Source organism: Lemur catta, chromosome 23 (genome assembly GCF_020740605.2).
Source record: "Lemur catta isolate mLemCat1 chromosome 23, mLemCat1.pri, whole genome shotgun sequence".
NCBI lineage: Eukaryota > Metazoa > Chordata > Mammalia > Primates > Lemuridae > Lemur > Lemur catta.
The window spans coordinates 12,293,052-12,320,883 of NC_059150.1; the positions used below are offsets into that span (position 1 = coordinate 12,293,052).

Sequence of the window (27,832 nt, forward strand, 5' to 3'; positions counted from 1 at the left end):
GTTTTACGAAGCCCATCTGTTGGCTGGAATTACAGCAATGGGGTGTCTCCAGCTGTAGAAGAGAGTGGGGTGAACCATTCAGTGTGGGTGCTTCACAGACAGAGCCTGCAGAGCACTGTGGGATGAGCAGGGCTCTCAGCCTTTGTTACCAACTGGCTTTGTGACCTTGGGTAAGTCACTGCACCTCTCTGACCTCAGTTTCATTATCTAAAAAGCGAAGAGACTGAGTTTTCTTCCAGTGCTGAAATTTTAGATGCATATGAAGCACACCCACTGGATTGTCTCCCAATAGACTGGATGTTCTTTGAGGCCACAGATTTCGGCTATTTATCTTTCTGTGCACAGAACCCAGCACACAGGGCTCTCAATAAATGTCTGGAAAGAATGAATTTATAGGACAGGACAGAAACTGGGCACACACAGTCCTCATTTTCAGCCTGCTTGCTCTAAGTTAGACTTCCTGAATGGTGAGCGTTGCCCTTGGTATTTTTCGAGGCAACATTTCTTTTAAAGGATGAGAAAGTGGCCAGCAGTTGGATTTGGCTGACACATGAAAGGCAAGTTCCTGGTCCCTTAGCTCCAGGCCCTCGATCCCTCTGCCTCTCAAGTGGAGGGACAGCCATCAGAGTAGATGAATAAGGGTTATATTAATAATATTTACCATTTCACCTTATGAGGCTTTGGAGGAAGTGATTCCTTTCTCAAGGACAGAGGGACTCAGTGATGGGCTCAAGATCACACAACAAAGCTGTGGCATAATTGGGATCAGATTCCAGGTATCCTAACTCCCATGGAAATATGCAGACTCCAGTCCATGGAACTTGGGGTTCTGTGGCATTCTTGGGCTACTGTATTTAGATGATAGTTAGGCTACACTAAGGAGTGCTTCAGCCCTAACACTTTTGCTTTTATTTATTTATACATGGGGCTGTAAATAAATTTTTTTTAACAAAGGATACCATGGCCAAAATGAAGAGTTTAAAACCACTAAAACTAGAACATTTTCCTAGTTAATTTGTTAAAGGTCAAAATTAAAGAAATGATCAGTATCCAGAGAGAAGCTTTAGCTCATTTTTTTTCTTTCTTTCTCCCCCTTTCTCGCTGCAGGTTAACTGTAATGGCTTCACAATTGAAGATGAAGAACTGTCTCATTTGGGATCAGCGATATTTCCAGAGTAGGCTGAGTTTGACTTCGTTTCTTTCATTTTTACTTACTTAACACTAATTTGATTTTTTTTTTTGATTTTTAAATAACCTACCTAACTGCATGTGGCAGACATGAAACTCCAAGTGAATTAAAACAGCTTTTTAATCTGCCAGATTTCAAAATATTTCCCCCACACTTAAGGATCCGAAGGTAGTAGTTAAGAGAACAGTTGCTTGTTAAGTCCTGCTAGGCAGAGAGCTGTTATTAAAGAATATTTTACAGTGTGCATGGAAGGAACAGCCCATGCCCTGCTGAGAAATTTGCTTTCTGCATCTCTGTGGTTGTGGAAATCTTTGGGTTTCTCATGCTCAAAGTGAAACATTAATTGCCAACCAAGAATTGGCCATAGGCTTGTGTAGAGAATGTATGAGCTGCTTCTCCATCTGTCCTTTTTGAAAAATCCCGGAAACAGCACCATTCGGAGGGAGAATATGCTAAAGTAGTGAACTAGAGAAAAATTTCGAAGAACTCTAGCATTTTTCTCTCTGCTTCAGGATTACTCGAGTAATTCAACAAAGGCTAGCCACTTGACAAATGGAGATCTTTCTGGATCTGACTTTAATAGCAAAGAATGGCTTTGCCATTGTGTCTCTAATGGAGTGGGTATTTCCAAAATGCTTCAGTCCCCTGAAATCAAACCCTTGTTTCACAGATAGAGCCAAGGAACCCTTCCTGTATCTCTGTCTGAATTAATCCACATTGGAGATTAGTTCCATCTAGAGGGAGGTTGCTTAATATATACTACAGGGGCCTTCGGCTTTAGTTTGAAGGACACGTAGGAAACCCTTAACAACTCATGCATTTGCCCTGAATGATGGGCGGCCTCCTGGTGTGTGTGTCGCTACCAGGCAGTGTGTATCGTGTGGGTTAGAACGAGAAGAATCTGCACAGGCCTGTGTCTCATGAGCAGCTGTTTCAGGCTTAGTTGAACCAGAGAGACAAGAAAGTTTACTCATGTGACATTACTGTCCTCGAGGCCAGAACGGTGACATCTGCAGTTTGAATTCGGATAGTGAGGAAAGAAGCATTTTTTGAGAGAGGCTCTTTTAGACTTTTTCCCCTGGGAAAAGGAAGAAGAAAAAGAGAAAGGGCACATTGGACCCTCAGAAGAGGCTCGTATTGACACCTGCAGAACTGAAATGAACTCTGGAGTGTCTCTGTTCTCTGTATCTTAAAGACTAAAAGAAAGATTAAAAGTGCTATCGTTTGAGGCTTCACCTTTTTCAGTGGTTGCCAAGAGAATTACGATACCACGAACATGAGTTGTTTTAGATTCTTTGCTTGAGTGCATTTCCCCCACCTCCATTAAAAAGGTATCCAAAAGTCTGTCTTAAAAGGAATTCTTTAATACTTTTTCTGCAAGATGGCTCTAGAAATCTGCTTTTCTTTTAATACAACTACCCTCTGGGTGCATTTGTTTATCAGATTTCCTAGGGCCCGGTTCCCTTGCATCACTTGCCAGGAAGCGGGTGGGCCTTGGTGCAGGGCGGAGGTGGCCCTCCCCAAGGACAAGAGCAGGAAGTGCCTGCATGTTTGTCCAGGGCACAAGGCCAACCGCACACTTCGCTCAGGCCTCTAGCTGCCAGGAGGTGGAGGAGGGCCACTCCCCGTGGCCACAGCAAACCCAGAGCAGCTCGTCCTCACCAAGCTTCGAAACCCCTTTGCTTTTTTGTATTCTCGGTGGGGCAAGCAGCAAGAGGGGTTGTGGTCTCTGAAGGGTTAGGCCGGTGACACTGGCCACCAGAGCAGTGATACACATGGCTGTGAGTGCCCATAGGAGAGCATGAGCCCCAGTTTCCGGGCAGTTTTAATTGGGGGAAAAATCCCTTTGGGCTGAAATCATATCGGCATTGTGATTTCAAAGGCAGCATTTTCAGAGATCAAGCACTTTTTCCCTGTAGTTTAGAAATTTCTGTTCTCAGAACTTTGACCTTGATATAATCAGAAAGCTCAAAGCACCTCGCACAGGTGAATCTCTCTCTCTCTCCTTCTCGCTGTCCCTGAAAAGCAGACAGTGAGCAGCAGGAGCAGTAATGTCCCAATTTTCCAGATGAGGAAATTGAGGTGCAGAGAAAGGCAGGCGTCTCTGGGTCTCTCGGGGGACCACACGCCCTCCCTTCCGTAGGAAGCTGGCATTTCTCAACATCTGAAGAAAACATGTGAGAAATAACCCACGAATACAAAAAGCTGCTTGAAAATGACAAGCTATTTGTCTTTGACAGAGTACAGGGGAGTCGCAATTAGCTGGGGGCCTTGGGCTCTGAGACCTGCATCCATCAGGAGGGAAGATCTAGCATTTGTTGTTGTTTTTATTGTGTGTTTTTTGTTTTGGGCTTAGGTAGCACCGTTTTGGATTGTGGATTTCTGTTTTCAATATGATTAAAGTTTTAGATGTTCGATCGGATTATAAGTACATGCAGAGCAACCTCTTAGAATATGTTGCCCAACTATTAGATTTCTTTTTAATGTCTTGCAAAGATCCAGTTCTTTTAACGTAGCAAATTAGTAGCCAGGGTGACTAAACAGTCTGTCAACCTCATTAAGAAAACTGGGTTTTTCTCTTCTGATTGACAGTGTCGCATTGATGAATCACAGTTGTTGCCCCAATGTCATTGTGACCTACAAAGGGACGCTGGCAGAAGTAAGAGCTGTGCAGGAAATCAACCCAGGCGAGGAGGTGAGTTCGTGTCACAGGTGGCTGTGACATTGGGCTTCAGGCAGCTCTTTTAAAAGGCAGTGTAGACACATCCACATGGTGTCACTCGACAGTACTAGCGGTGAATGATTCCAGTGGTCACACCGTACCTGCGGCTTGGAGTCCCACACTTTGGGGCTCCCATTGGTGCTTACCGTTTCCATCTTTGGTCAGGAAGAAACAGGGAAGGATACATCTGAGTTCAGTTCCTCACAAAGATTTGTAGAGATTGAGAGTGAAAGGAGACAGTCTCTGTATCCCTAGTGCCAAACGATTGAGTGTGAGGGTTTTTTTTTTGGTCTGTTCCTTTCCCTGCAAAAGATCCACAGTGAAGGGGAACAAGCAACCCAGCGGTAGCTGCAGAGCACCCAACCCAAGTGGCCCATCAGCCTTCACGCCATGTCAGTTCCACAGCTGAACTTCAGGTTGGAGGTTACTTTGGAGGAGTGTCAGACATTGGCCAGTTGTCAGCGCTGATGGGAGAAGTAGTGGCAGTCTGTGGCCCTCCCGAACTGGGGGATGTGGAGAGAACTGGGTGTCCGGTCACCTGCTCAGTGACGCTCTTTTCCTTTCCCCACGATTCCGTCACTGCCTTGTAAGACGTCTCATCGGAAAAAGCCTGGCCTGGCGAACTGCTGTCCTGTGCTCTGTGCTCTTAAGTAAATCCCTAGTAAGACACAGGAATTTTTAGGGACTGTAATCACACATTTCAGGTTACATTCCAGGTTAATAATTTGTAATGCTCTTTTAAGATGCATGTCTGGATATTTAAAAATTTTAATATGATTATCCGTGTGCTAGATGCTTTGATTTCTCTGGAAGGTGGTACCTAGTGCACAGCTGAGCTGGGAGCCGAAGCCCAGTGCACGGGTTGGCCTTTCTACCCCTCACTAAGTCTGTCATGACGAGGGGGCGTCCCTCTGGGGCCAGGTGTCTAGGTTTCCTGACGCCATGCAGAGCCTAGCCTGATGCCTCTTGCCGAAAGGACAATTGCAGTGTGGTCACCAGGCCCCAGCACTCCGTGGGCTGGCTGGACAGAGGAGAGATTTGTCACCTAGACTGGCTTGGTCTGGGCCATGAGCAGTGGTACTGGAGTGGCCTTTGTCGCCATCTTCTGGAACCTTCTGTGTGTTGCACTGTGTGTCCCTCAGCCCTGTTAGAGACGATCAGACAGGCTCTCGCCCTGAGGGGCAGGGCAGGGCTGGCTGCTGCCTCCCTCTGCCCTCGTGTTCCCGCACGTCTGAAACAGTTACCTCGTTTGGGAAACGTCAGTGCTGTGGGGGTTCCTTGCCCTTCAGAGCGGAAGGGACCCGTTCCCCAGCTGTCAGAGTGAGCCACGACGTGGCCGTGGGTCGGGGAGAGCTTGGCTGCCCCCGCCGCACGGAGCCCCTGGCGGTGCCCGCGGTCACTGGCACGCTGGTGGCTCTGCGAAACCCATCTGTTCAGTCAGACGTTTGCCTGATTGTGGGGGACGAGCAGCCAGTGCTGTCCCCGTGAGTGAGATAACGGACATCCAAATGCCGGTCTCCTCCGTATGCTCCCAGTCTCAGTTACGACCCCGGTAGGAAAAGGCAAGGACGGGAGGACCCCTGGAGCCAGAGGTGAGCCTGTCCAAGTCCCCAGCCCCGCGGAATCGGGAGCCGCCCCCTGGGCCAGGCAGCAGCTCCGCGTGCCCTAAAAGCTGGGTGTTCCCTCCGCCGCCTGCTGGCCCACTCGGGCTGCTGGTCCCAGCCTGCGACGAGCCGAGCTCCTTGCTCTGTCGCCGGCTGATGTGGGAAGAGGAACTCAGTAGCAGCCTGTGTACGTCCATGCCCCGCCTCGCACGCACCTGGCAATGACCACCTGGCAATGACGGCAACCAAAGCACCTGAGCCATTCCAGGTTGTGAAATAAAAGAGGCCAAACAAGGCCAGGCAGAGGCAGCACAGGCCTGACCCCGAGGATGAGTTGAATCTTTGCCCACGGGGCCTTTGCTTTTGCATCGGAGACCAAGGCATCTCCTGCTGGGACAAATCCCCAGCTTGCTGTCTTTGGGGAGGAAGGAGCTGGGGATCCTTTCAACCCCCCAGGTTCCTGTTTCAGGGACTCCTGGATTCCGTGGACTCTTTTCTCTGCACCATGAGGAGGTGGACAACATCCGGGGGCTGCTCAGTTTAGGAATTCAGTGTGTTAAAGTAAACAGCACAGTTCTCAGCTGTGGCCCTCCTTATCCTCTGTCCCTGCAAGGGGACTGCCACAGGTGACTGCAGAGGCACAGCACGATAAGGATCAAGTTTACCTGCAGCAGACTGAAGCTTCACCTTTTTGGGCCCCGTAGGTTTTCACCAGCTACATCGATCTCCTGTACCCGACGGAGGACAGGAACGACCGGTTAAGAGATTCTTATTTCTTTACCTGCGAGTGCCAGGAGTGCACCACCAAAGACAAGGTAAGGTCACTGATCTGGCAGGGACATTGACTGCACGCTGCTCTCAGGACCTCTCTGCTGAATGAGCTTCCCTGTCTGACGTGCGCTGTCTTCTCATATGATATTTTTAACCCTTTAAACCCAACATACAAAGACAGCCAGAAAGGAATCCAGTTTGACCAGGTCTCTGTTCAAACCTGCTCCTAGTAGCCGATGAAAACATTTCCATTACACCGTACAAAAAACAGAAGGAGCTGCCAAATGACTGTTTCTTGAAAAAAAAAAAAAAAAAAAAAAAAAAAAAAAAAAGACTGCTCTAAAGAAAGGGAGAAGGAAAAAGAATTTAAAGAATTTTCAGGCTTTCTAACCTGTTCACCAGAATACTTAGACGTTTCCTTGGCATTGTCCAAATGGTTGTTTTGGCAATGCCACCGCTCCTTGTTCTATCCTCTTGATTAGTAGGTGTGTGAATATATGTATCTGCCCATAGCAAACACATTCTGGGTAAAGATTGTCTAGAAAATTAATGCAATTGTTTTTGTTTCTATAAAAAGGCAGTGGAGTATTGAATTTCTTTTAGATCCATTGCCTGGTTTCCTTTCATTCTTCTGTAACCTTAAAAAAATGGGCAAGCCTGTCCCTCTGCATGGGAATATGTGTTATTTAAGAGGTTTTCCCATCACCATGGTTTCCGTGGGAGGTAACTGCTTACACTTGTGGACATTTCCTTCAGGATAAGGCCAAGGTGGAAATCCGAAAGCTCAACGATCCCCCAAAGGCAGAAGCCATCCGTGACATGGTCCGATATGCACGCAATGTCATTGAGGAGTTCCGGAGGGCCAAGCACTATAAATATATCCTTTACAACCGTTCGGGCAGTTTATCAGTCCCTCACCAACAAGACGTGGTGGGAAGTGCAGAAGTGGAGCAGGAGAGGGATGGGCTTAAGATTCTGAATATTGAAGGAAGAATGTCTTCTGGTAAATGCATGAAGACGCTGACCACCCGTGATGGGGTATCAACGCTGTCAAAAGTTGTATGATGTTGTTCTTGTGTCTCCTTATTTGCCTGATTTGGCTGGGAGCTCCATCTGGTGGGAGGTTGAGAACAGAACCTTGAAGACCCTCATGTGTTGGGTATTTTACTTTGGGCAAGGCACAGTGCCAAGAACCTTGCTTATTTCAACTCTCTTCACAAGGACACGCTGAGTGGGGACTGTTGTCATTCCCATGTAGCAGATGAGGAAACAGCCTCGTTGATGTCAAGTAATTTGAAACCCAAAGGACACAGCTGATGGTGGCAGATCTAGGATTTGCCCAAGCTCTGCTATCAGAATCCATGTGCTTAACTACTACATGGTAGCATTCTCTTGGGAGCTGAAAAGGGATTAGGTTTGAACCCTAAAGGGTAGAACTTTAAACCAGTGAAAGGAAATTAGAGAAAGGCACACTGCTTCTCAACATAAGAAATAACTTTGCCCTGGTAGGAGCTGTGCTCAGGGTTCTAGCTTGGTGAGGATTTGGAGACTGAGGATTTGCGATTCTAATCCACAGTGTTTACATCAGAACTGCGGGTGTGCACCCTGTGGCTAACATTTTTTAGTTTTATTTAGCAGTTGAGGTCATCAAGTTTTCCCAGTTTGTTTCTTCGAGAAAAATGTCATTCCTTTCACTTTTGCCTGGCTTTCTGTAACTTACTTTTTCAGGGGGTGAGGGTGTGAGCGGAGTGGACAGAGTAACTCCTTGAACCCTGTCCGGGGAAGTCTCCCCGCAGCCTGGGCCCCCTCAGTCATTTCCTTGACTCCCCAGCACCCCCTAGTGAGCTGCTGGAGATCTGCGAGCTCAGCCAGGAGAAGATGAGCTCCGTGTTTGAGGACAGTAACGTGTACATGTTGCACATGATGTACCAGGCCATGGGTGTCTGCCTGTACATGCAAGACTGGGAAGGAGCCCTGCGATACGGACAGAAAATCATTAAGCCCTACAGGTGATTGCAATGGCTGTTCTGATCGTCCTAGCACAGGATGGAATTTGGTAGCTCGGAATTCGTACAGTAGCTGCGCTGTTGTCCTCCTGTCCCGTGTTGGAACATGCCTAGGACAGCTGCCTCTTCTCTGCACCTGCATCTGGAGGTACAGGGACAGGCACGGGGCACCGCTCCCCTGAGTCAGGCCTGTTCTCGCCACCATCTCGAGGAGGCAGGCTGAGGTTATGCTGGGGGCACTGGGGCCAGGTCCCTCCCAGGTCCCCCCCAGGGCCCATATCCATAGTAGTTACCTCAGGCTGGTATTAGAAAGCCACCACTTTGCTGCTTTTCCCACACACTTTTCCAAGTTAAATGGCACCTGTGAATCGGTAGGTGGTCGTCTCAGAAACTCTGCTTTTCATCATTACTCACACCTTTCCCTTCTTTTGCTTTTTCAATTGCAGCCCCAGTTTGCAAATGGGGAAACTCTGGGACCAATGGTTATACCTAATGTCCTCCCACTCCAGGTTTGAAAAATACAGGTTGATACGTAATTTGTAGTAATAATGATTAGCTGCGGGCAAGTGTACTGTCTGAGAAGGTTATTAAACCTTCAAGTGGTGACAACAGGAAATCGTGGCTCTGGCCACTTCAGGGCTGGGATGGTCTAGATCAGATCACTGGGGCCCTTGTTAAAGGCATCGACTTTATGCATTTACAGCGTCTGCCCAAGACCAAGTGGACCGGTAGATCAGAATCTCTGGGCATTAGACCCAGAAATGCCTGCGTTCCAGAAGCACCCAGGTGTTTCTCATAAGTTTGAGAAACCCTCAGGGCCCCTTCAGGTTCTGAGTTCGGGGGACGGTGAAGTTCATCTGGTCTGAATGTCCACGGCCCAGCCCACCCTCCACTTACCCCACTGTGCCCTGATTGACCAGCAGGGGGAGCCCAAGGGGAAGCCAGCGCCTAGACCTGCACTTGGACACAGACTTTGTTAATTCGGGGATGATCTCCAAGCCTTCCCTTCCTCGCGGAGTGGGTGAGGAGGTCCTCTGGCCTCATGCAGCTTCCCTGTGTGAGATCTGTAGGGGGACAGACAGACGGACGGACAGACAGCATTCCAGCCTTGTGGGGGTTCTCCCGGCGGGGCCCTGCTGTGCTGGAGCCTTCCTGAGCTCAGGGAGCCCCTCCCGGAGGCCCAGCCCTGGCCTTCCGTGGGGCTGGTCCCAGGGCCTCTCCTGAGCAGCATGTGGCCTCCCGCCCGGGAGTACGGCCAGGACGTGTCTCCTTCGGACTGACTTTCAGGATAGACAGGGTGGCGCAGCCCAGCGTGTAGACAAACAGCTCCTACACAAATAAACACACACACTTGCTCACCCGGGAGCTGCTTCTTGGGGCCTGTTCTTAGAAAGCAGGGGTCTTAAAACACATTGGGGAGTGTGCGTGTGTGTGTGTGTGTGTGTGTGTCAGTGTGTAAAAGCACACTGTCTTTCCACTGTGAGGTGACAGGCCTAATCGCTGCCCTCACAAGTGGGGCATTTACTTTAAAAGGTGTTTTCCCAGGGCCTTGCTTTGGGTACTCCTGAAATAGAAAAATCCAGACTGGGATTGAATGTTATGTTTACAAATGCCTCCGTATGGGATTTCTCCTGCGGTTTCTTAGAAGCACACACACTGCACGACAGTGACCAGGCAGCGTTGAGCCATCCACATGCTCCACCCAGCACTCTTCCTGCTGCCGCGGAGGCTGGGCTGCCCCAGGGTCACCGGGAATGCCCGGCACCTGTGACAAGGTGGCCTGTGGTCTCTTCTCTCCTTCCACAGCAAGCATTATCCTTTGTACTCGCTCAACGTGGCCTCCATGTGGCTGAAGCTGGGAAGACTGTACATGGGCCTGGAGCACAAAGCTGCGGGAGAGAAGGCCCTGAAGAAGGTACGTCTGTGGCTCGAGGTTAGGGCCCCAGTGGCTGGACGGCGTCCTTAGCTCACCTCCTTCATGCCCAGCAGGCTGAATGGCTGAAGTAGTGGAGGGTGACCAGCTGTCACCCACCCTGTGGCCATGGGAGCGTCAGGGGGTGGGTTCAGCAGTGGGGGAGGGAGTAGTTGAGCCTGTGCCCTGCCTACGCCCAGGCCCCACTGTAAGGACAGGGCTGTGACAGCAGCGGGGCTGGCCGGGGAGAAGGGGCACCGCCCCTCGCCTCGTGAAGCCATGGAAGTGGACGGAGGCCACTGGCGAGCGGTTCTCCCACTGGCGGTTTAGGAGACAGAATTACGAGCCCGATTGTGGTGAAATCAAGGCGGTTGGATATTGAGAGTTGCTCCATGTTAGGATCGTGCATTTGCTGCTTCCAAAATGCACTTAATCATGATCGCAATTCATGGAGTGCCAGTTACATACGAAGACCCTCTTGTCTCTTTTTCAATTCTCACAAAAATGAGACAGGTTGTCGTGATGAAGAAAGCGAGGTGCGAGCAGGTTAAGTGAGTAACGAGCCCAGGGTACGTGGTGGAGCCTTCGTTCAGGTGCAGGGGCTTTCTAAATTGAAAGCTTCAGCTCCTCCACGTGTGCTCTGAGCAAACTCCAGGGGGCCGGGCCCCTGGGCAACACTTGCCCTCAGTGTTGGAGGGCTGCCCTGCACTGCCTGCGGGCCGGGGTCGGGCCACCACCCTCGAGTTTTACAGCAGTGCAGAACCATCATCCTGTGTGTTGACAGTTAATCCAGTGTCATTTGGGGGACAGTCCTGTTTGTAAATGTTGGGGCCCTGGATGCAGGCTGCAGGCCTAATCATCCCCATTCTCTGAAGCTTCCCGATAGACGGTTCGAGAAGATGGAGTAAGGCCCCACACCCCAAAATAGAAGGCTCAGGGCCCAGCCAGGCTGGAAGTGAGAGACAGCAACTTTGTTTTTTTTTTCTTCTTGAGACAGAGTCTCACTCTGTTGCCCGGGCTAGAGTGAGTGCCGTGGGGTCAGCCTAGCTCACAGCAACCTCAAACTCCTGGGCTTAAGCGATCCTCCTGCCTAAGCCTCCCGAGTAGCTGGGACTACAGGCATGTGCCACCATGCCCGGCTAATTTTTTCTATATATATTTTAGTTGGTCAGATAATTTCTTTCTATTTTTAGTAGAGATGAGGGTCTCACTCTTGCTCAGGCTGGTCTCAAACTCCTGACCTCGAGTCATCCACCCGCCTCGGCCTCCCAAAGTGCTAGGATTACAGGCGTGAGCCACTGCACCTGGCCCAGCAACTTTGTTTTAAACCACGGAGTCTGTCTTCTAAGAGAACATTAACTACTGTCTTAGGTTGGAGGGAAAAGTAACCAGGTAGGTCACAGTTGTAAAGTGCTGGCAGGTAATTCACAGATCAGTGACGGCTGGAGCAGATCTGAGCAAGGAGCATGAGTCTGGATGTTCATGCCGAGGGCAAGGGCAGGTGTCTGAACCGTAGTGAAGGTGTGCGCTGTTGCTTGGCCTGCCTTCTGTTGGTTTGAAATCTAAGAGTAAAATGTATAATGGAAAGGAATGGCTGTCATAGTCACAGGTCATCAGAAACTCCCTGTTTGGGAAGTGACTTAAGTTTTTCTATCTGTGCGTAATACAGTTGAACCAAAAAGAACAAATACATCCTTATAGATTAGATTTGATATATACTTCCTATATGCTATGCACTATTTGAAACACTGTGCATTAACAACCCTGAGAGGTAGGTATTATTCCAGTTTATAGAAGGGGGAAATGAGGCACAGAGTGGTTAAGTAAATTGTCTAAGGTCACACAGCTAAGAAATGATTGAGCCACCTTATACTGCCTCCCTATAAAGAAACCTTATTAAATATGTTCTCTCTAGCATCCCCCCATGAAACCTGCACCTGCTTTTAAGTTTTTTAGAATATGTATTAAAAGGAAAGAATGACCAACCAGCGCAATAGCGAGACCCTGTCTCTACTAAAAATACAAAAACTAGCTGGGCATGGTGGCGTGTACCTGTGGTCCCAGCTATTGGGAGGCTGAGGCAGGAGGATTGCTTGAGCCCAGGACTTTGAGGTTGCAGTGAGCTATGATCACGCCACTGCACTCTAGCCCAGGCAACAGAGTGAGACCCTGTCTCAAAAAACACGAAAGAATATACTTTTTGAACAGGAAAGATGGTTTAGCCATGTCTTACAGATTAGTACTGTAAACTAAAATGAAGATAGGTTTGATGTAAAGTTCACTATGGACTTTTCTTTTCCAGTATTACCTGTTTTCTTGGTTGAACATAGTCAAATTAGTCCTTAAAGCATTTTTGACTGAAATACCTAGAACCCTGGGGCAAAAGAATGTCATGGAAGTCAGTTTCTCTACATCATCCCTCCAGCTACTACCTGGATATTTTCACGGATTTTTTTACTCAGCAATAGAGACTGGGTGACTAGTTGGTTACCAGATGATCTTGTCTCCTTTTTTTAAAAAGCCAGATTACAGAGAAGAACCTAGGCTCTAAAAGCCGGTTTGCATCTGTGCCGTAAAGCGGAGAGGTTGACCTTGAACGAAAGCAGGGTGGGGGCGTGCAGGGGATTACCTTCCAGGCTCATCCTTTATTTGTCTCACTCTTTCCTAGGCCATTGCAATCATGGAAGTAGCTCATGGCAAAGACCATCCATATATTTCTGAGATCAAACAGGAAATTGAAAGCCACTGAAACTATGCACCATTTTAGTTTTCATTTAAATACTTAGCGGAAACCTTAAAGACTTTGCATATTTCAAATCGTGCACTTCACTCCAGCAATTCTGTAAAATAATCGGAATGAGAACACTTATTGCACTTAAACCTTGCTCATGCCATGCTTTGAGGTTGGTCTTAATCTTGAACTTTAATATCAAATTAATTTTGAATGCTTTTGTTTTCCTAAGAGATTATGGCATGGTTTCATATATAAAATACTTTGGACAGAGTTTTAAAAATGCAATTATTTTTCCCTTCATGCCTCTTGTACTGTTCTGAACAAACTTGAATGATGAAAGAGAATAAAAGAGATAACCATATATGAGGTTTGTGTATTCTGTCTGTGGGGAGGGTTTCGAAGTGGTGGTGAGAGCCCCGGTCTTGGAGTGGACGTGACACCTGTTTCCCATAATTCACTGAGCCCAGGTTTCCTCCCTGGGAGTGGGGTCAGGCAGCCTCTTTATTCTACAATTGCTTTCTTGAGACAATGCCCATGCAGGAGGAAAATGGGGAGAAAAGGGAAAGGTGCAAGATGGAAAGAAAAGTCTCCATGGTGGAGAACATTCACGGGCCCCGAGTGTCCCTCCCGGGCAGGAGAATGTTTCCAATCTTCTCTCTGGTGCCTGCTGTCCCTTCAGGGTATAAAGGTGCTCAGTGCATGCTTTGCTTTCTTGGCCTTTTTTTTCCTCATCCCTCTGACAGCAGAACTTTCCATCTCTCATTCTGTTGATTATTCTCTGTCGTGCTCTCCTTTTTTGGGAAGACTCCAGGGTAAGCTTGAGAAGGAAAAAATTTTTTCCTTACCAACCAACCCTGTGTTGTTGAGCAAACACTGATCTCTACCCACACGGGCAGCAGGAATCCAGCTTTCTGCAACCCCGCAGCCCTGACGGCAGCAACCTGGGGGATTGTTTGTTGGCAACCGCTGCACAGAAGGGCCCAGACGCACTCCTGAGCGCAGGGATGTTTCTCTTAGGAAAGTGGCTTGGAATCCAAAGACAGGAACTTCCCCATTGGTTAACAAGGGAAGCCTGTTGGAGTTTACATGTCAATTAACATGATCTGAAAACAGCTAGAATAGCTGTAAACCTGGTGTTTGCCTCCCTTTCTCATCCATACACATGTGCACACACACACACACACACACACACACACACACACACACACACACACACCTTTCACGCAGTTTTCTGCACACAGTGGGATTTAGCAGGTAGAATGCTTCTCTTGTCCCGTGAGACACTGATTGAACATCAGCTACTGAATATGCAAATGCTCTTCGTGCATAGGGAGGAGTAAGGCATGGTCTCAGGTAAGGGGAGCTTAGTGTTTTAAGAATGCTAATTTACTATATATTTTGTGGCTATGCCTAAAATAAGCCTGGCCCACCATTTCTACAGGTTCTATAAAATGGATGAAAGTAATACTTGCTCAGTAAATTCAAATAATACAAACGTGTATCTAAAAGGGGAGCTGTTCTTTCTTTCTCACTGCCCTACTCCACGGTGGTAACCACTGTAAAGAGATTTCTTTACGTGGTCCCAGTGTTTTCCATGCCTGTGTGATGTATTAACACCTATGCAAACAGATTAGAAAAACAAAGCCAGAATGGTAACAACATAACGATTTTTTCATGTGCTTCTCTGACTAAACAATGTGGATCTTGGTTCATTCCAGCACTTATAGATTAGTCTCTTGATGTTTGGAGGCAGAATATTGCATTGAATGCATATGTGATAAGTTACCCTTCTCTTATGGATGTGTGGCTTTTCCCCTTTTGCTGCTATTACAAACAATGCCACAGTGAATAATCTTAAACATAGAACTTTGCTGTCATGTTGGTAACATTTTTGAGAATAGATTCCTAAAAGTAATTTCAGGATCAAATAGTGGGAACATTTTTTTTTATTTGAATAAATATGGTCAACTATCCTTTAAAAAGAAAACTTCATTATATACCACTAAGATATAATAGTATTTGTTTTCCTCTCCCTTAGAACACTGTATTATCATTAAAAATATTTTTTGACAATCTGTGTGAAATATTTTGCTTTATATGCATTTAATACTGAGGTTGGATGATTTTCATACACTTGGAATTATTGTTAATGCTTCAGTGAATTGATATTCATGGTTGAGCTGTTTTTAGTCACAACAGTTCTTACACCAAACCACCCATTTTCTAACTCTTCAGACACCAAGTGAGCACCCTCTGATTCATTTCGGTTCTGACACTACCTGCGGTTAGCGTCACGCTCCGTAGGGTTAAGGGTTCAGTTTCCCAAGACTGTCCTCACTTCAGGATGCCACTTGCAAGTAATTAGCTCCCCAGGTCACCCAATTTCTGTCCGACTTGGCTGCAAAATCAGGGGGTTCCCATGATCCTCTCCCCCTCATATTTGATCATTTGCTAGAATGGCTCACAAAAATCTGGAAAACATTTTACTTACCAGTAATAGTTTATTATAAAGGATACAAACGAATAGGCAGATAAAAGGTACATAGGGTCAGGTCCAGAAGGGTCCTGAGCACAGGAGCTTCTGTCCCCATGGAGCTGGGGTGTGTCACCCTCCTGGCACACAGGTGTGTTCACCAACTCAGAAGCTCTCCAGACTCTAGCATTTAGAGGTTTTTAATGATTGATCATTTAATGATTTAAATGATCGTCAATCATTAAATTAAATCATTGGTTATTGGTGATTAATTCAATCTCCAGCTCTTCACTCTTCCCCAGAGGTTGGGGAGTTGAGGCTAAAAGTTCTAAGCTTCTAATCAAGGCTTGGTCTTTTGGGAGACCAGTCCCCACCCTGAAGCTATCTAGGGGCCCAAGAGTCACCTCATTAGAACCAAAGAGGCTGCTATCACCCATGTCACTCAGGAAATTCCAAGAGTTTTAGGAGTTCTATGCCGGGACTGGGGACAAAGGCCAAATATCTTTCCATGATGCCACAGGGCATCACAGATCCCTCAGAGCAAAAGGATTATGACAGTTAAAAGTTACCGGCACATTTCCAGATTCCCATGCAGTCACTGGTAGTCTAGTCTATTGTCATGTTGCTTGAAAATGTCTCCCAGGCTGAAGGCCACTCAGGTTTGTGGGCTTCCGTGTGATCGTGTCAGGTTCCAAATGCAAGAGTGATCTCTGCAAGGTACGTCCTCACCCTTTCAGGCCTCTGATATGATTGAGCTAAGAGACAGTATCATCCCTTTCTCTGAGCCTCTTTCAAGATCTTATTGTAATACTGGATTTCCCTTATTCCCTAACTCATTTACTCATTCCTTTGCCTTCAGCTACTATTCCTCCTTCCCTCCATTCATACTCTAACTTTTTCTACCATTGCAAGAGACATTAGGTTCCACCACTGTGCTGGTCTTAGAGGTACTCTCTGTTGTCCCTGCATAATTCTACCCTTTGCGGGCAGGTTCGAGGCTAGTGGCCAAAGCTCAGACTGACCAAAACCAGGGACCATCCAGCACTCTCATTTCATTTCATTTTAGCTATTACAGATAGCAAAGCCCAAGGGATGATATATTTTGCTTTTTTCTTATTAGTTTTCATTTCCTTATGCATCCAGTGAACCAGTTCCTCAGGAGTTAGATCCAACTCCAAATTCCATTAGTAGCTTTCACATTCAGTCACTGATCACAGCCTAGCTGCCGGTCCATGTGACCACCCAGGAATCAAAGTTTCTGCACCACCCACCCTTCCATCCTTTCTCTGTCCAAACCGCTTTTCCATTAGCTAGAGCCATTCCAGTGAGTCCCACATTTTCTGACACCAAATACCAGGTTCTTTCAAATCCCAGTGACACCAAAATAAGGTGTTTTTACTCACAACAGTTCTAAAACCAAGTGTGTCTGTTTTTTTTTTTTTTGTTTTTTTCCGCCCACTAACCAGTTTTGAACTCTTTGGATGCCAACTTTTGTGTCCTACAATTCAATTCAACTCTGACACTGACACCTAGAGTTAGTGTCACACTGCATAGGTTTAAGGGCCCAGTCCCACAAGACTGCCCTCACTTCAGACAACAGTCACAAGTATCGGGTTCCCAGGTGACCCACACTTCTGTCTGACCTGGCTACAAAGTCAAGGGGTTTCCACAACACCCTTCCTCCCCTTATTTCACATTCAGTAATTTTCTAGAAAGGCTCACAAAACTCGGGAAAACACTTTACTTTCTATTACCCACTTACTATAATATAAAGAATACAAATGAACAGGCAGATGAAGAGGTACAGAGGGTGAGCACAGGGTGAGGTCTGGAAGGGTCTGGAATGCAGGAGCTTCTGTTCCCATGGAGTTTTGGGGGGCTACTCTACTTGCATGTGGATGTGTTCACCAACTCACAAGGTCTCCAAACCTCATTGTTGTTTTGTTTCATTATTTTTAGAGACAGGGTCTTGCTATGATGCCCAACCTGGACTTGAACTCCTGGGTTTAAGTGATCCTCCTGCCTCAGCCTCCCAAGTTGCTGGGACTACAGGCATGCACCACCACACCCATCTTTGAAACTCATTGTTTAGGAGTTTTTATGGAGGTCCCATTACACAGGCATGATTGGTTAAATCATTGATTGTTGGTGATAGCTCGATTTCCAGACCCTCTCCCTTCCCCAGAGGCTGGGGGTGGGGTTGAGAGTTCTAAGCTTCTAATCAAGGGTTGGTCTTTCTGCAGACCAACCCCTGTCCTGAAGCTGCCTAGGGCCCTGCCAACAGTTGCCTCATTAGAACAAAGGAGGCTTCTATCACCCTTATTACAAAATTCCAAGGGTTTTAGGAGCTGTATGCCAGGAACTGGGGACAAAGACCAATATCTTTCTATGACACTGCAATGGCCACTGCCCATTTTGCTGTTTGTTCATGTCTTACAATAATTTATGAGCTTAATGTATATTGGGGTATTAGCTCTTTGTCGTGTATTGAAAATATTTTTCCTCTGGTTGTCCATTAACTTTACTATTTATGACACTTGCTGTACAAATGCAGACTTTTCATCTTTAAATGAAGAAATATTTTTAAATCTTTGATCTGGAATTGTTTAATAAGGTATTCCATTGTACTCTAATAACTTTAATTTTCAAAATTGCTAGCCATCTATGCTAACATCATTTACTGGATGATTTATTTTCCCTGGCTGATTTGAAATAGTGCTGTTATCATTCCCCTAATTCTTTGGTTTATTTCTGCATATTTCATGCCATTGAGCTGTCTATTCTGGTGCCAGCAGAATACTCCTTTAATTATTGTTGCATTGCAAAACTTTTATTATACACTAGGGCTAATTCTTGTGTTCCCTTGAATTTTTCTGACCATCCTTCCATGTTTAGCCACCCAAAGTAACTTCAGAATCATTTAGACAAGTCCCCTCGTCACCTTTTCTTACCTCACCCAAAGTGCTATTGTGATTTTTATGGGACTCGCGTTAGAGTCAGTCGTATACAGAGCACTGACCTCTTCGTGAATCTTCCTACTCAAGAATGTGGTCAGTTTTGTCTCAGTTTTGCTTCAGGAGGTGTTTAGTTTATGTTTACACAAGTCTTACACATTCTTAATTCCTAGATTTTGTTTTTCTTTAGCTATTATGAATTCTTTTTTTTCCCATTATCTTTCTTATTATAACTGGTAAGTCTGGTTTTTTCCCATTTTTATTAAAGAAAATATAAAATCACATAAAATAGACATGTTTGATCCTGTTGTCATTTTATTGTATATTCTTGTGTTCCTTGTTACTGTTTCTTATATATATCTTTAGTTTTGGGGGAGTTTCTTCTGTTTCTAAAATTTTCTTCCCCAGCTCTGTTAATAGTGTATTTGAAGATAAACAGGTCTCTTAGCAGTCACTCTTTCATCTCTAAGTTATACGATCTCTACTTTTTCTGTCAACGAAAGAAAATAAAATGGTCTATTTACTCATGAATGAGAAAACAAATCAGTGTACCTATTCTCCTGCCATTCAATCTTTCTCTCCAATTTCCTTGGCATTATTTTATCTATTCTTTTTAAACATTACGTAGTCTTTCAAGAATTGTAATTGTTGCATTGCCGCAGGATTATTTATATGTTTAATGAGATGTACTTGCCATCACCTTTCACTCCAGATTAGCCTCCAGTATTCTCACTTTTATGATGTGACACTAGTTGGGATCTCTGGTAGTCACAAACCCCTTGTGTAGTGACAGAGGTAGTTCCTGGGTTACTGGTAGAGTTGTTACATTTGCCTGCTACATAAAGAAAGTGTCTACCCACATTACAGGGGGCTCATGGTGTACGTGCTATGGCAGATACTGGGTGAACCTCTGGGACAGGGCAGCAACCTTAAACCTAGACGTTAGATGAGCTGCTAAAAGGTGAAAAGACAAAAGCAAGAATTTGGATTTTCTCTAGCAGCCCGGTGCCTGCCTTTCCCACATCAACAGTTTGGTACTGGAACAAATGACAGTGGGGACGGGGGGCGGGGGGCCCTTGGAGCTTAACGAAGGGCTACCATTGCACTTGTGAAAAAGACCCATTTCTATGTATCCTTCACTCTACTCACCTAGCGATCGCCCCCTTTCAGGTTTCTTCCAACCATGAGGACTTTGTAAATTTCAAACCAAACCTTCAGTATGATCGTTATGTGGGACTAAAAAGTGGGTAGCAATAAATGGGCTTTAGAAAATTAAGAAAGCAGATTTTCCTAGTCACTTTCGCCTAGGAAAATAATCCTAAAAGTAACGGATATAAGTGCTTTCAACTAATGCAAAAATATACAGTGAAGAGTTAGAAGACATGTTTTCTCTGAAAAAAAAAACTGGTTTATTGCATATGGAAATCAATAGATATCTTTTACAAAAAAGGTTAGAATAAAGATCTCACATTTGGAAAGGCACATACGAAACATTTTACAGAAATGACAAGGGCAGTGAGAATATCGACTCAGACCAATATCTAAATAAGACTTTATAAAAACAGATAGGAAACAGTGCAAAAAATACTGTCAAAGTCAGTTTTATACACCTCATAATTGTGTATAAAGCTGGCAAGCATAAGCTTATTTACTGATATGAAATAGCACATAGAATAGCATGCATAGTTTTATTTAAGGCTTTTAATATTATTAAATTGATAGGGAGTCTATACCAAAGTACAGTTGACATGAAGATTGATAAAAGTCACTCCCCAACTTAGGGAATGTCCTATAAACCTCTCATCCCTCTCCCCCCTTACAACTGCAGTTTGGTAGTTAAGAGATTGGGCTTCCATCTTGCAAGGTAGCAAGTGGCCACCATAAGGAAGAAACTGTATTCTCAGGATCCCAAGTCCCAACCTGGAATGCATTTCTTACAGCCACAACATAACAGGTGGTGGTTAAATTTCTAGGTCAGCCGACAAAAGCCAACCAGGTCTGACTGACATAGCCCTACCATTCGGCTATGTTGGAGGTCAGTCAGCTTCTGTGGGCTGACCCAACAACCTTAAGAACAAACTGGTTTTCTAAGGTTGGGACTTGTCTGTGCATCGTTTCAAAACAAAACCTATTCAACATCAACTGTTTTGAACGACACCAAAATTCACAACATTTTACAAAACATAGAACAAGAAAAGCATCAAAATACTGAATTGAGTAGCACAAAAACAGTCCAGTGAAACAAACTAGGTTAGTTTGATGTAACCTAAGTTACATAAGGCTATACATTTAATAGTCATCTGCATATGTAAACCTTTTTTTTTTTTTCCCATTTAGGTATCCTCTAGCAGGTTACTTGACTATTGAAGGAACAAAGGACATGCACAGGAAATCATCTCTAATGAAGAGTAACTTTATGTTCGCAAGGATAAAGTTAATGGATTTTTAAGATTCCAAACAGTGGCAAGAAAGTTCAAAGGAAATTGCAATAAAATTTTACACTGTTCAAGTGGGGGGAAGAAAATGGCTCCGATTTATAGCTTTCCGTTCTACGCTGAAGGTATTTACTAGATAACCCTGCAGTTGAGGGAGGTGGGAGGGCCCCTGAGAAACACTGGGAATGCCAGGCTCTGAGGGCCACCCCAGCTAAACTCAAAGCAGCATTCCTGAGATTTTAGCAAAAGGTTCCACCCCGCAAGGCACAAAAAGATCCCAACCCAATCTTTTCAGCTTTATCCTCAAAACCTTTTGTCAGATGAGATGGCATCTGTTTCCCTGGAGGAGGAGGTTGGGGAAGAAAAAAGAGGATAACTTACATGCAGATCGGATGGACAGCTTATCCTACCCCTTCCTAGGGACGTGAAAATGGATCTAATGCAATGTGTAAAAGCTCAGAGGTTTACCTGCTTCACCAGAATGGCCAGACCGTTCCCTGTGATGAAGGGAACGTGGCCCAGCAGGAAGCAGCTAGAAACAGCTCAGTCTTCAGTACACGTCGTGACGCCAAGTGCAGCCCTTGTGAATCTATATAAATTCACCTTGAAATAAACAACAAGTACTCCCGCAATCACCGTTTTAAACAGAACCGATACTATCTTTTCTTTCATTTCTTCTAGTACTGAGTGACAGTTTCTATCAGCAAGGGAGCAAAAGGCTAGTAAAGTGCAGCGTCCTGGTGGTTGACAGCTTTCCAGCTATTTTTCATTTGCCAGATCTTATTCCTTGAAACGCTACACACAACTTTTTAAAAACTAAAATTTCCTGATTACATATTTTGGTAAGGTTTAAGCTAGTGATTCTCTATGACTAGATTTAATTCTTTTTGCAGGGGTTGCACTAACAGGGTAGGTAAAGAAAAAGTGTGCTGTTGAGAGTTGACCCATAAAGCAAATGAAAACTCATGACCAGTCGGCAGAGCCCTAAGGCACTGAGCTGCTCCGGTAATGCAGACGGCGGTCTTGAAACGGCCCAGCCCACTCCCCCCAACAAGGCAAGGAATGCTATAATCGCTGTAAGTGCATTCCTCCCGGTTTTTGTGCCCCAGTTATAAATGTGACTTGCTGTAAGGAGAAGACGCTCTCTAGCACCCGAGATCACAGGCGAGAGGAATCAGGGTGCGCAGGAGCTGGGTTGCGAACTCCAGGAGCCACGTGGTCAAGCAGAACCCTCTACGGACAAAGCTGCAAGGCAAGGAAGGGCAGCAGTAGCTGGAGAGGGGAGATGGTGCAGGAAAACCAGGCAAATACGATAAACCAGGTGCCATAACCCAAGACACGCATCAAGCCCCAACTCAACAGTGAGGACACAGTGTAAAACTCGAGCCGGGGAGAAACGGATCCCAACACTGCAGCCGTCTTTCCCAGCGGGGCCACTTCATAGTTTCCGTCACTCTTAAGTCACAGAAAGGGAGGGAGTAAGGAGACGTTCCAGAGTTCAGAAAATCATTTGTGAATCAAAGAACATTTAGATAGCACTTAGATAGCAACTTCAAGGCCGATCTAAAAGCCCTTCCTCTCCCCTTGTATAGGTCCTCTCTGGGCCAGCTTAGGGCACTTATGGAAAAGAATGATCCCGGTGGCCCGAGGCGTGGCAGGAGGAGCGATGACTTTCTACGCAGGCTGCCGTAGTTGGGCTGCCCAGCAGCTCCAGCCCTCCTGCCTTGTAACTCAATGTCCTTGAATTTACTTTTAACATGGGGAGGCTGAACAAAGCTCTTAACACGGGGACCTGAAGCACATCCTCCCCTTTGCTGTATCAAGCAACAATAACTTTTCCAGTCTATGAAATCGATTGGCGGCAGATATTTAATGCCAGGTTCATGGACATTTTAACAGGGAACTTCTTAGTTTGGCCTGGAGAAAGAAGATGTAGCTCTATTCAGCTAGAAAAGATAATAAAGGTAGCCCTCGGGATAAAAATTCTCACCTACCTGAGTTTATAATGAAAACACAAAAAGCGGAGAGCCGGCAGGATGAAGGTTGAGTACTGACTGGGCAAGCAGGTGGTCAAGTTTCATAAAACCACCCAGAGAGCAGTGACTTCTAGACAACACATTTGGGTTGGCAGGAGCTGCCTACGTGCACCCTTCACGTTTCTCCCAGGCAACTTGCTGCCACTTTTGACAGAAGCTTCAGTGGGGTCTTTTGCCCGCGAATGTCTTAGAAGCTGAGGTTAAGGCAAGAACCACTCTGCTTCTGTGGCTCAGAATTCAAGGGAATTGCCAAATGCACTTTAATATCTTAAGAACTTTATTTTCATCATATAGGGCCAACTAGGATTATTTCTACTGTATGGGGCCAACTAGTTTGTCCCCCATAAAGCTGTAGGGCCAGAGGAAAATTTGTGCAGTTTCCATGGGAGACCCAAATTGCTCCCTTTGGAGGCAATGCTGGATGCGTTGTTATTCTGCTCGTGAAAAGAAATCACCAGATAAGAGCATGATGAGTTAAACCCACTGGCAATGAAATAAAACACAGCAGCAGCAGCAGAATCTTTGGTAAAACGTGGGGAAGCTGCATTATCAAGAAGGGCCAATGTTGAGAGCCCAACAGTGATTATGTGGTGCTTCTGGAAATGTCTAACTCTAAGAGCCGGAGAGAGTTATTCCTAACACGGAGAAGGAATGACAGATTATCACCAACACAGGGCTAACTCAATCCCATCCCTTGAATCCGTGCTCCCTGGCACACATCTCGGGATGCCCCGTACTCTCTCCTGCCCACCTCAGAGGATTGACATATCTTCCCCAAATGAACACCAGTAACTATACAGCCGTCCCTTGGTTATCTACAGGGGACAGGTTCCAGGATACCAAAATCTGTGCATGCTCAAGTCCTTTATATAAAATGGTGCATTATTTGCATATAACCTATGCACATCCTCCCGTATACTTTAAATCATCTCTAGATTACTTAAAACACCTACAACAATGTCTACACATCACTTCATTCATGTGAATTCAACGTCGTACACAGCAAGCGGCAAATTCCATTTGCTTTTTGGAACTTTGTGGAAATTTTTTTTTCTCTGAGTATCTTTGATCTGCGGTTAGTTGAATCCATGGATGCAGAAGCCACGGACACAGAGGGCTGACTGTACTCATTTTTACTATTAAACACCAGTGGAAGCAGGAGAGATTGTTTTTTGACTGAGGACACCTTTGGGACCCATACGTTATGCTCTGTACCAAGGCCGAGGTCAGCTAATGCAGACTGTTCACCAAGAAAGGACGGCTGCTGAAAACCCCACAGCGACGTGCCTGCCGGCCAAGCCAGCCTGTGAGAGCCAACAGTGCACTGTCACCTCTGTGACTTCTAAGTCCCAGAAGACAGCCACTCAGCAAGAGGCAACGTTCACTATAACAAGGCAGCAGATTCATAAAAAGAGCCACGTTGCCCACTGCAAATGCTTTCGTGTCCACTGGGGTGTTGACATATGGTGTTGGGATCCATACTACATCAGGGGGAAGAAACAAACTACATATTAGGTTGATCCACGGGAACCTTCTATATATGGTCAGTTGTTGGAAATTTCATAGGGGTAAACCTACATTAAGCTGGAAAAGATAAGTAGTCAGCTAGATAAAAATGCTGACCTACTATACTCACCAGAGTGTTTTTAGTTTTTTTTTTTTTTTTTTTTTGGTAAACAGGGTCTCACTATGTTGCCCAGAAAGGAGTGCAGTGGTGTCATTGCAGCTCACTGTAACCTTGAACTCCTTAATCCTCCTGCCTCAGTCTCCCAGGTAGCTGGGACTACACACAGGTATGTGCCACGAAGCCCGGCTGATTTTTCTCTCTTTTTTAGAGAGGGGTCTTGCTCTTGCTCAGACTGCTCTCGAACTCCTGTCAGCTTATAACTGACAAGCCAAAGCTGAGAGAAGGCAGGATGGGGCTAAGTATTAGCCGGGGGTAAAGTCCCTCAGGGCCGTGCCCAGCAGAGTCCACAAAAACCCTCTACTCAGGCTGATGGAGGAAGGGGCCATTGATAGCCCAGTGACTCTTAGGCAAACAATGACAGTTTATTTATAATTTAAAAGGTAGTTCCTCTTTTTAATTGAGAGCCACAAAGGTTGTAAAGGTTGTAAAATTCTCTCAACTTCCTCAAAAGCTTATTACTCAAATATTCCATCTTCCCTGATCTTGTTGCTCACCTCCAAAGAGTAGAGAAGCCCGTTCTCCTTTACTCTCATGTGGAAAAAGAAAAATCAGTGTTTGACATCTCTAATATAGGTAAATCCTCCCTTACTTCCTATCCAAGGAAAGGGGTGTGCATAAATGTCAATGGTATCTGTAAACACTACCAGAGACTCTTACTAGGGTGGTATCTCCTTAGAACCCAAGGAAACCAAATGAAGTTCAGCAGGACACACCTCTGAACTGCTCGGCCAGCAGGTTCATCTCATCTCGAGGATAAAGGTATCAAATTCAGCCCCATGATCCAGGGACCACAGTAAACAAGGATGAACACCTTGGGTCGGTATAGCCAAACGAGTGCAGGCGAAGGAAACAAAATAGTTCAACTGGAAAATCTCAAAACCAGAGGCCGGAAAATGTTTGATGACTTTGTTGAGAGATGGTATCTTTTTTTTCCCCCTCCATTTTTAATTTTCTCCCTTCACATTCAAACTGCAGCAATAGACGCTGACAGCTCTAGCTGCAGACTTGATACATCGTGGGGAAATCATTCCAAAAGCTCTAACTAGGTAACTAATTTAATACACTTTGCTTCAAGGTTTATTTGTTGGCTCGCTTCCCAGATATAAAGCATCTCTGGGCAATTATTATGCAGATGCCACTGAAAGGACTTTCAATGGCTGCTGCTAATTTCACAGGAGCTATGTTGGCATTTACTGGAGATGTGGAAAAGAATGCAAAATGCGCTACAAAAACCAAAAGCATTTGTTTTTAAAAATGAAGTATGTGGAATAACTTTTCAATGTTTTCCTTTGGGTTTCAATACAAACTTTGGCTAGGAAGTTGGACAGTTAACCTACTTCCTCCCTGCATTTTGTGCATTAACCAATATTCCCAGAGCAAACAGTGGGAACAGTGGATGAGTTAAAAGGAAGCCCATGAGTGATGAGCTCAAAGAGATACCAGATCTACACGCTGCCCACATGAGACATTTAACAGCTCCCACGCCGGTGCTCAGAGATGACAGATAAATAGTGATGTTCTTCATTGTGCTACAAACCAGTAACCGAGACCAATCATTAAAACGTCCCTAATAGTAGAATATCCCAAGGATGAAAAAACTCTCTAAGGAAAGAAAACAAACACCTTTTTGCCTGTTGATGAGCTTCTCATAGTAACGGTTAAGGACTCTGCACTGATCATAGATGTGATACTAATGGTTTTCTTTCAGAACATACACGAAAATTCCAGAGTCTACAAAGCTCAGCTGAAGTCATACTCCTTGACTGATTCTTCACACCTTGAAGTGGGGGGGGGGGGGGAGAGAGAGAGAGAGAGGGAGGGGGGAGAGAGAGAGAGAGAGAGAGAGAGAGAGAGAGAGAGAGAGAGAGAGAGAGAGAGAGAAAGTCCTCCATCCTTAGATATTCTGAGTCTAAATACAGAGTACAACCACCACGACAGCTGGCCAGATGTGAGACTGGGTTGATTCATATTCGAAAGGAGTTGATGGGGAATCTACTTTGATAGGCGTCTGTCGGTACTTGGTGACAAGAAGTCACAAAGGTGAGCTCTTCCTGGTTGATGTGATACCATGCCTTCTTTGTCTTTTCAGCTCAGGGAAAAAAAAAAAGGCAGCAATGGAACAATAATTAAAAAGTTATAGTCAAGAAAAACTAGAAGTCGAAAAAAAATTTAATTGTGGTTTTGTTCTAAGAAGTGAGCACTGCAGGGTTCCATGTATCCTCCTCATTGTCGCCAAATAGACCAGAAAGAGCTTGTCTTTGTGACTTCCCGTCACCATCCACCAGCACATGTGTACCAAAGCTGTACTCAAGAAAAACCAGATGTAAAAAGGACATTTTCCAAAAATTCAGTGGAAGAGAAACATGAAGAATATGATTTATTGTGTATGAACCTAAGAAATTCAGGCTGGGCACAGTGGCTCACACCTGTAATCCCAGCACTTTGGGAGGCTGGGGCAGGAAGATTGCTTGAGGCCGGCATGGGCAAGAGTGAGACCTGTTCTTAACAAAAAATAAAAAAATTAGTTGGGCATGGCAGTGTGTGCCTGTAGTCCCAGCTCCTCGGGAGGCTGAGGCAGGAGGATCGTTGGAGGCTGCAGTGAGCGATGATGATGCCACTGCACTCTAGCCTGGGTGAAAAGAGTAAGACCCTGTCTCAAAAAAGAAAAAAAAAATCAGAAGGACATCAACCAATGAAATCACAAAAAGAAACTAAGAAATAAGCTTCAAATTGAGGGTAAGGAACACCAGAACTGACCAGAGAGTGGGTTATATGGAGCAAAGGACTTTGTGAATGACAGACTCTACCATCTTTCATCGGTAGGCCAAGATCTGGACTACAGCGTCCTGAGTGGGATGAGTTCTGCTCTTGCAGACTGAAACCTGAAGATGACACCAGCACAGAGTGGGGGTCACACTTTGTGTGGCTCCCGGACAGGGCCCCCCTCTGCCTAAGTGCCAAACAGCTCCCATAAATCATCTTCCCCAAGTGCTTCCTTTGTAACATTTCTCATGACTTAGTGACTGGAGGAAAGATGGAACACACCCAGCCCTTTGACCTCAGGTCTCAGTCCAGCACATGCATCTTATTTAACACATTAACTGCCATGTGAGTTGTATTTAACTCACGCTAGTGAGCGCAGGGCCTTGTGAAGCACAGGTAACTCACACGTCCCTTCACCTTGGGAGCCGTGAGAACTATTTTTCAAGTTGCATATAACTCATGCACAGAAAACAATAAAAAATAACAAATTTTTCATTAAATTAGAAAGGATCATTTTGTTTTCAAAGTTTTTATTCTATTTTTGTA

At 45.4% G+C, this 27,832-nt stretch overlaps 1 protein-coding gene across 3 annotated transcripts in view; it reads left to right on the forward strand.

Annotated features, from left to right (window-relative positions):
* Positions 1-20,855, forward strand: part of SMYD2 (SET and MYND domain containing 2) — a 53,293-nt gene extending 32,438 nt beyond the window's left edge. For 2 of the 3 annotated variants that reach the window (XM_045536500.1, XM_045536502.1), the window contains exons 6-12: positions 1,108-1,175; positions 3,782-3,884; positions 6,220-6,330; positions 7,043-7,163; positions 8,121-8,295; positions 10,099-10,207; positions 12,873-13,293. In XM_045536500.1, coding sequence (XP_045392456.1) covers positions 1,108-1,175; positions 3,782-3,884; positions 6,220-6,330; positions 7,043-7,163; positions 8,121-8,295; positions 10,099-10,207; positions 12,873-12,953 — 768 coding nt within the window. In that variant the 3' untranslated portion in view covers positions 12,954-13,293. Of the gene's footprint in view, positions 1-1,107; positions 1,176-3,781; positions 3,885-6,219; positions 6,331-7,042; positions 7,164-8,120; positions 8,296-10,098; positions 10,208-12,872; positions 13,294-20,702 lie in introns of those variants that run through there. The other variant, XM_045536501.1, reaches the window with a different exon arrangement.
* The last annotated feature ends 6,977 nt before the right edge of the window (positions 20,856-27,832 follow it).